Below are 9,129 nucleotides of genomic sequence, written 5' to 3' on the forward strand. Positions count from 1 at the left end.
TAAGATTAATTGATCTCAAATTATAATGTAATTCAAATTTGAAATAAGATGCATTTACTTCTTTTATATATATAAGAATATCTTGACGATTGATCTTATGAACCTTTGAGCACATGTGGCAAAACACAAAATTTCTGGTATGTAACTTAAGTGTTTGCCAACTTTTAGTGAACCTTTGTATATGCTCTTCAGTTCATTCATTTCAGTTTGCTTGCTGCTGCTTTTTAAGGCATAGTGACAGAGTGAGTTATATTTATGTTCTGAACCCCTTTTGGGGGTTGAAGATATTCTTTTACTGCTGGCAACTAAACAGAAACACTTGTCTGCACCGTTGCCTGTCAAATGTTGCTCTTGGTTTAAATGAATGAGATACACATCCTCTAGGTGACCATATCTTCTTTCCAGTCCAGGAACTGATCCCAGAGCAGACTCAGAGAGTGGAATGGACTGGCCACAGTGATAATTTGAATTTTGTGGACTAGCTATGGACAGCTGGACTCTTCAAGGAGACAGCTACTCCTTCCTGCGCAGTGCGCCCCGCACCTTTACCCTTTGCCGTCGTGACGGCACCCCCAACCACGTAGAACTCTTTGACATCATCAACGTCCCCACTCAGCGCAGCGCCATCTCCGAGACCACTTGCCTGTGTGACATTTTTGGAGACGACTGTGAGTCGCCCTCCCTCTCAAGCAGCCCTGCTGTAGGGGCCTTTGTCCTTTCTAAGAGGGAGGTGGACGGGACAGCTGCTGCATCACCTCTGGTGGATGATCTGAATGACTCAGGCTCCTACCACACTGCACACGGCTCCAGTGAAGGAGAGGAGGGATTTGAAGATTCAAGAGAAAGGCTTTACAGCCCCCCGTTGCAGAGCCCGTCTTCAGAGAGGTGGCAGTCAGAGGGTGAGGGACTGAGTTCAGAGCATCTAGACATCTCTGAGGACAGTAGCCCAAATTTAGAACGAAAAAGCAAATCACCAGTCCCTCAGCTTAGTAGAGCTAGCCCACCACCTGAAGCCCTCAACACTGGTGAGAGAACGCCCTTTTCTGGAGATAATAGCCCCTTCACCATTACTCCAGAGGGGAGAACACCCCCCTCCTCTTCTTCTGCAGTGGAGGTAAGACATTCACCGTTATCACCTAGTCCAAGACAAAATCAGTTTGAAGCTGAACCAGAGAGACTCACTCTTGTTTTGAAAGACGAACACAACAGTCCTGCACAACAATTCTTAAATCCTAGTCCGTGCTCTGAGCCGAGGACCCGTGTTAGCTCAGCCTCCACTGAATCAGTGAACACCCAGTCTTCACTTGACTTGAACCAACAAAGCAGTCCCTTGCCCGAGTCCACACCCGAACATTTTTCGCCAGATTTTACAGAGTCAGCCTTTGAATCTAAAGCCAATCTTTCATCTTCAATACCTGGATCCATTTGTACAGAGTCCCATTCAAGAGAAACTTCAGTCACACCTGAGCTGAAGGATAACCAATACTCCCCCGATACTCAAGCATCATCTCCTTTTCTTGAGCGAAGTAGGAGGGTTTCCCTGCCTGATCTTTTCAGCAGAGGCTACACACCAGATATAGAAGAGCTACCCCACTCTCCTGAGCTGATTTTTATTCCTTCATCTGCAGAAAGAGACACCACAACTACACCTGAGAGGCCAAAAACAGGGTTATCATTTGAAGGAGGCAGCACTGTTTCTACACCTGCTCCACGATACACACCTCCCTCACCTGTCATTTCAGTAACAACATCTCCTGAGCTGGTGGAGACCAGTGTCTCACCTGTATTTAGACACACAGCTCCCTCACCTGGCCTGCTCAGTGCTGCCTCTCCGGTTACCCCAGGGACGAGAACTCCCTCCCCTGCCCCCTCACCAAAAATAAGATACACTTCAACGCCTACTGAGAACAGGAGCCAGGTTTCCTCGCCTGTGGTAAGTTATACTTTATCTCCATCACCTGGAGCTAGGAGCTACTGCTCTCCTGAAGAGCACAGACATACCGCTCCTTCACCTGAAATCAGGATTACAGCCTCCTCACCTGAGCTTCTCACTTACTCTGCCTCATCAAGAAGCCTCGACTCATCCCCTCACATCACAGGGATATCTTACAGCATTGTTCAGCCAGAGGAGAGAGACACATCCCCTTTTCCAGAGCTCTCTCGTCTCTCCACCCCTGAGCCTCAAAGGACACTTGTGTCCCCAGAGGCAGGGAGCCGTACTCACAGCAGAGGCAGTGTACAGAGCAGCACAGCAGGGTCCACTGGTACGCCACGACACTCACCTCATACATCAGGCTTCCCAAACTCTGTCCTGCAGCCTGAAATAACTTTGTCATATCAACCCAGGTACCACACACCTTCACCTCAGCCACAGCAACAGACTCCCACACCTGAGCCAGGATATCAAACCCCTTCATCTCAAAAGCATCAAAGTCCCTCACCTCAGCATCTCCCAAGTAAAGACCTATCACTTGCTTCCCCCTCTCCTGAGCAGAGATCGCCGGCAACCCTATTCGCAGAATACCGCTCTCAGTATACACAGCCTACTCCTCCTCTGAGAAACACACCAGAGTTCGAGAAGGAGTCCTCTTCAGGGGATATTACAGAAATACAGTACCCCACACATTCTTCAAGAGACGTGTCACCCTTGTTTGAATTAGACAAAGGAGTCACATCAGTTCTTCCTGAAATCAAAAGCAGTTCGCCAGTGGTCATAGTTAGTTCACCTGTATTTACTTCACCTTTCTTAGCAGAGGACAAGATAGAGAGTTCATTTGCACAACAAAGCAAAGAGATAGAAGCACAAACAAAGGAAGTATACATTAAAGATAACTTGAGTTTAGTCTCCTTCTCTGGGGAAAAGCAAAACTTTGGCTATAATTTTTTTCCTAACGAAGACCCTTCTTATAATCCAACAATTGAAATCAAGTCTCTTTCCCCTAATGTTCTAGTCTCTAAGGACAGGAGCCCAACCATTTCACCTGTCCACAGGGCCACATCCATCTCACCTGTGCAGAGACTGGAAAAACCACAGCCTCCGTTCACTACTCGTTCACCAAATTCTGAAAAGGGCAGTTTCTTGAAATCATCTTGTACACCTGAGCTGTCAAGAAGACATCCGTCAACAAAAGTTAGACCTGAAAACAGAGAGAGTTTCACTGAGAACATGGCCCACCGTGCGCACAGAAGACGGACGCCCTCTCCACCACTCACCAGGTTTACACCTGTCCATATCATAGCCCCTGAGAAACCATACCGACAGTGGCAGAACAGAAGCCACAGCCCCTCTCAGGTTGTATCATCCTCACTAAGTGGTAATTTGAATACAGCGGTGACAAACAGGGAAAACCCCAATGTTGCCCCTGTTGACAATAATAGCCAGGCCTACTGTGGAAGAGGAGGGCCATTGGAGATGGATAGGGAAATGCATCTGGAGGAGGAGAGAGCAGTAGTTAGGGAGAGGCAAAGGGATAGGGAGATGATGAGAGAGAAAAAGAGGGAGGAGCGTGTCCCTGAAAAGGGGGAGGGGTGGCAGGGGGACACCAGTAACAGAGGGGAACAGGTTGAGCTGTCATTCAATGCTCGGAATAGAAAAGGGCCTGCGAGTCGCAGTGCAGCTCCCACAAGCAGAGAGACCCGTCAGGGACTGCCAACAGTGAATTCCTGTTCAGAGAGCTTACTTGCCACCAGACAGCAACAGCAACAACAGAGTCTCCTGAGACTTTCCTCCCAACAGGACCCCAGAGGTGGTGGTCCAGGCAGACGACTTCAACCTCCTACACACCAGAACAAAAAAAGTGCTCTAGGACGCACAGCTGCAAGAAGGCCCTGCAGGAGTTCCAGCTCCAGCATGGGAAGTGAGCTGGATGATGCAGATGATGAGGTGAAATGGTTCTCAGACTTGGCTTTCCGCAGCGTGTCAAGTCCTGAGGTAGATTACCTTGACATGTACAACTCCAGCCATCGTTCATCAACCAACATTTCTCAACCATCTACCCAGGAGAGCCCCGCGGGGGTAAATCCCACCTGGCAGGCGTACGCTGACTTCAGGGGTTCTGCTCCAAAACTGGACAATGATGAACTCTCCTTCCAGCAATCATCTGCGTACTACTCAGATGGACTAGATCCATCAAGGCGCTATGAGCTGGGCAGCTTTGAGTGCGTAGATGTGTCTATGGAAAGAAACGACACCAGGAAGGTGAGAAGAGGAGTTCCAAAGAGACAGATCCAGCTGAAGAGAAAGGATAATGCTGATGGGAAGCAGGATGAGAGTAGTGAAAATAGTAGTCCTGGAATACCAGTCATGGTGGAAAGCCCGTCTCTAGAGAGTCACAACAGAGAGACACTCATGAGACAACACAGTACACCAGCAGTAACACAAGATCGCTACCGCTCTGAGTGCAGTCCTGAGCCAAATCCAAAAAATGACAGAAGATTCAAGTTCCAGAAATCTGCCTCACTGGATGAAACATGCTCTAAAACCAAGTTGGCCACCTGTCTTATTAAGAGTGTGTTGTCCAAGAAGATGCAATGTGTTGACAAAGAACCTGATGACCAGGCAGAAGACGTGAGCCCTGCTTTTGATGAAAACAGCCCACCAACAGAGAGCACAATACAGAAAGTATCCCCAAATCCTGACAGGCATAATCTTAGTTCCACGCCTCTGTCAGATTATGGTGTCTCACCTGAGTGTCTTCCTTTGAGAGGAGAACCAAGCTCAAAGGACGAAGCCAAATCATCGAAAAGCTTTGGAATGAGAACCAGTAACAGGCCAAGTTCATCCAGCAGCAGCAGAAGTGTAAATTTATCTCAGACTGACAGTGAAGATGCTGATTCTCAGAGCAGGAATGCAACGGCCTTAAGATCTGACATGAGATCAGAATTGAAAGTTCCATTCGATAGTAAAATGTCCAGAACTGGAGTACGGCGAGCAGATGGCATTAAACTCTGGGACGAAAGGGAGGCTGGTGACTCAGCAAATTCCGCTTCCGGGAACACAGGAGCTGCTTTTGCTACTGGAGCTGGCAGCAGGCAGGCTCGGATGACAAACAGAGACCAGGAATGTGAAAACACAGAGGACCATAAACAACTTCAGGAGGGGGACGAGGGTGCCTGCACTTCAAAACCACAGCAGCTTACACTCAGAGCTGTGGAGAAAAAGAAAACCTCTCTAAATGTCTGCCTTACACCTGAGGTAGAAAACAAACTTCAGGCTCCTTTACTGGATATAACTAACAGGGTAAAGGAGGACAGGGAAGAGACTAGTGTGCCAGAGAAAACAGAAGAAGATGAAGGAAATGCCAATAACAAAATTAAGGCCCCCATACACAAAGTTAGAGACGTGAGGCAGCTTGTAAAAAATACTTATAATCTGTCTTTCAAGGCACCTCGTGCTGGGTTGCCATCAGATGCGAATGACGAAAAGATGGAAACTTTTAATGTGGAAAGGAGGGAGGAAGTAAAAGAGAACAGGAGGAAAGGCGTCACAGCAGGGAACGAGCATGGAGTAAGCCAAGAAATTAGGATGGAAGAAAGGGAAGAGGCCTACAGGGCGGAGAGGGAAGAGGAAAAGAAAGAGGAGGTAAAAGATTCAAAACTGCTAACCTTTCCTCCACCTCTTCAAAGCAAAGCAAAGCCTCTGCATCGTCCTCAGCCAATGCAAATAGAATACAAGGCTGTTTGCTTGAAAGAAGACAAATATAAAATGTCATGCAGCCAAAAAGCAATCCCAGATGACAAACCTCGGGCTTCTCCAGAACGTGTCACTGAGGTGAGCAGAGAATCACAACAACAGAAAAACAGGATAGGAGACACAACAAATGGCAAATCCTGTCAACATGATCTGAAAAAGGCAGCAGAGACACAAGAGGCTGTGACAGAAATGTACAAAATGCCAGACAAAGCGGTGGAACCTATTGTTGTGACAACTGACAGAAAACCTCCCCTGCTCGGAAGCCTTCCCAAACCCCCCAGTAAGGAAAGAGAGGTGTCCACTGCTGTGGTGTTAATAAGAGATGGATCCAAAACATCTGAAAAGATTCCCACCCCAATCCACGTCCCTGCTCCTTCAGTTTCACCCGGGCCCACCATCCCGGGCAGCAGTGGCCACTCAGTCTCCTTGTTATTGAAGGAGAAAGACTACCAAGCTGATATTGGAGCAGTGGTGGGGGGCGATGTTCAGAATGCAGCTGGAGGGAAAGGGCCTCCCCGTAAGCATGTAAACTGCATGGAGATCCCCCTTCAGACCAACCTGTCTTCAGATGGTGGGAGAGGCGAGTCTCATAGAGAGAGGACGTTCTCCTCATCCTCCACCACGTCTGGCCTCTCATCAGTGTCTGAAAACACAGACACGCTTACAAAGACCACAGAAGCTGAGGTAGTTAACATGAAACCTCCAATCAGAGATGTAGGAAAACAAAAAAGCACTCCTCCACCACTGAGGAATTCGCAGGAGCAAACGCCACATCTTACCAGACAGAAGGATGGAGGAGATTTTGAAGCAGTGAAAAGACTCGATCCTACCTTCCCCCCGAGGTCCCCCGCAATAAGGAGATTCAGACCACAGCCAATTGAGGTGAAGTCACTGTCTACGGAAACACAGAAACAGGAGATGCCAGCAAACACCACGGTAAACAATAGACCTCAAACCATTGAGGTTAAATCCATAGCTAAGAATTCTGCAAAGCCAATCGTGCCTCCAAAACCAAGTTGCAAATTTAAACCTGCTGATGTAGGAGCAACGCCAATTGAAGCACAGAGACCATCAGTAACATCGACTGTGAAACCACAAGTTGAAGAGAGGTCTCAGACAATTGTGGTGTCCTCACCGACTATCTATAGAAAGATTTCCAATGACTCCACAGCAACTTCAAACTATACACGGAAACTGGCTGTGTCTGCAGTGTCCAGCCTCAAACCTCCACCAAGCAAAACAACAGCAACCACCATCTCCAATCTCTCAAACCAGTCGACAGCAACACCAGAGACAGAAGCATGTAATGACAGAGGACAACAACAACAACCTGCTGCCTCGCCTCAAAGCTCCAGATACATTCAGAGACCTACAACCTTAGCTCCAACCTCAACCACCAGTCCTGATTTAACCTCAGCTCCAGGTCCAATTTCTGAACCGATGCCAAGCCAAATCCCTGGACCTACCTCAGCTGGAGCCAACCAGCCAAGCCAACCAGCTGTTGTGAATCCAGACAGCCATCCAGTTCATCCTAGGATGGCATGCCCTCATGAACAAACTATGCCGGCAACTTCAAACAATGTGAAACAACCCGCTGCTGTTCACACGACACATGTACCAGGATACACACGCCAATCGTACCGCAGAACACTGTCTGGCGAGCGTCCCAACAGAGCAGATGACCTACGGTTTTATGCCTCGGATGATCCTCCAAGCTACGATGAAAGAGAAAGCTTCAGTCCCCTCGTGCTCCCTGATCTGAGCCTCAAGAGGTCAAATCGCTATCAGCCCTCCTCCCATCATCCTCCCTGCTCCTGCACAGCCGGCTGCCCTTCCCACCCTGGACTCACAGCTCCTCACCATCACCGCAGCCCTCACAACCTCACGCCCCCTGCCCCTCCACACTCTCCAGGCCAGGCGCTGCCTTACCAGGGGCCACAGCCCCCTCTCCGGCCCCACCAGTTCAGACCTGACCCTCTGCCAATGAGCTACCAGCCCAGTTCCCCCAAATCAAGTCCTTTTGGTCCAGGCCAGCCACCTACCCTGTACCAGCCTCTCCACCAGCCTCCTCCCTGCCCTCCCCACCCCTCACTCATGCAGGCCTGCACTTCTGACCGGCCACTGCAACCGCCGCAGCATATTGACCACAGACGAGCCCCTATGCACAGGTCCCCCCAGCAGCAACCACCAGGCATGACTGGGGGTCCTTACAGTGATCCTGGCCACAACCACTCACCTGGCCTTCCCACTATGGATCCCCAGTACATGTGTGGTCCTCAAAGCATGGGGACTTCCTATGGCTCTGATTACGGGGGTGACAGCTCTAGTTTGTACTCTGAGAGCAGCTATGGACAAGCACCTCGCAGAGTGCTCCTAGATCCTGAGACTGGGAAGTACTTTTATATTGAGGTGCCTGTGCAACCCCTAAGGAAAATGTTGTTTGACCCAGAGACTGGCCAGTATGTAGAGGTGCTCATCCCACAGCAAGCAATGTCCCATTCTGGCCTGTATCCTCCATCAGCAGCCCCTTACCCATCTCTCCACAATCCCAACATGTACGCCCCTGCTCCCCAGTACATGCCCTATGCAGCTCCTCCTCCCACAGCCCACACCCAGACTCAGCCTCAGCCACCTCGCTATCCCGAGGCCTCTGCTGAAGCAACGATGCATCCAGGTGGGCCTGGGGTCAGCTATAGGAACCGCTCTGTTCAGGGTTCCAAGTCAGATTCCCAGAACCATCCACCATTGGACCAGAGCTACCTGGAGAGTATGTATTACATCCCGACAGGGATGAATGCGAGCCCCAATCCCACCCCACCAGACTATTACCACAAACATCCCCCCAACCTTCCCCCAACAGGGGGGAAAAGGTCTTGAAATAGAGGATAGAGGCCGCCATCCTGGAGCCTGTTGGGTTTTAAATACTCAGTATATAAAGGGGGTGTCTAATGTTAGCCTGCACTGTTATTTGAGTTTTCACATTGCAACTGAAGACTGCGATTCTTTGTTTGTTGTTTATTTGATGCTGCTTGTTCTGTGCTCGGCTGCTTTAATCAAAAGAAATAGATTTGAATACAAGAGTAAGTGTAAAGCAAGTAAGTGATTATTACTGCCTATCCTCAAAATGGTCTATAAAGATGTTTTGTCATTTGTGATACAGGGTAAGAACAGCACACTATTACTTCACCAGTAAAGCACAGATGCTATAAATCACTAGGTTTACTAATTAACTGATGCGTGTACTTTCATAACAAATATCTCCAAAAAACTTGAAAATGCTGTTTTAAAAGAACCTCATATTTATTTCATTATTGTTTTTCTCTAATATTGAATGAGTGAGTTTGTGCAAAATATGTCTGCAACAACAACAATGCTAATAAAATGTGTCACTTTACGCATGGCTCCTTTTTCTTGCTTAATGTGAAACATTACATCTG

General features: G+C 48.5%; 1 protein-coding gene across 1 annotated transcript; it reads left to right on the top strand.

Moving 5' to 3' along the window:
- The first annotated feature begins 484 nt into the window (after positions 1 to 484).
- On the top strand, positions 485 to 8,569 carry si:ch73-43g23.1 (uncharacterized). Its single transcript, XM_061079045.1, has one exon. The coding sequence runs from the start codon at positions 485 to 487 to the stop codon at positions 8,567 to 8,569; it is 8,085 nt and encodes a 2,694-aa protein (XP_060935028.1).
- Positions 8,570 to 9,129: the final 560 nt, after the last annotated feature.

This window comes from Limanda limanda, chromosome 10 (assembly GCF_963576545.1).
Source record: "Limanda limanda chromosome 10, fLimLim1.1, whole genome shotgun sequence".
Taxonomy (NCBI): Eukaryota; Metazoa; Chordata; class Actinopteri; order Pleuronectiformes; family Pleuronectidae; genus Limanda; species Limanda limanda.

Excerpts from the sequence above, each read along its gene's own strand:
- si:ch73-43g23.1 (XM_061079045.1), top strand. The coding sequence starts at position 485 with ATGGACAGCTGGACTCTTCAAGGAGACAGCTACTCCTTCCTGCGCAGT.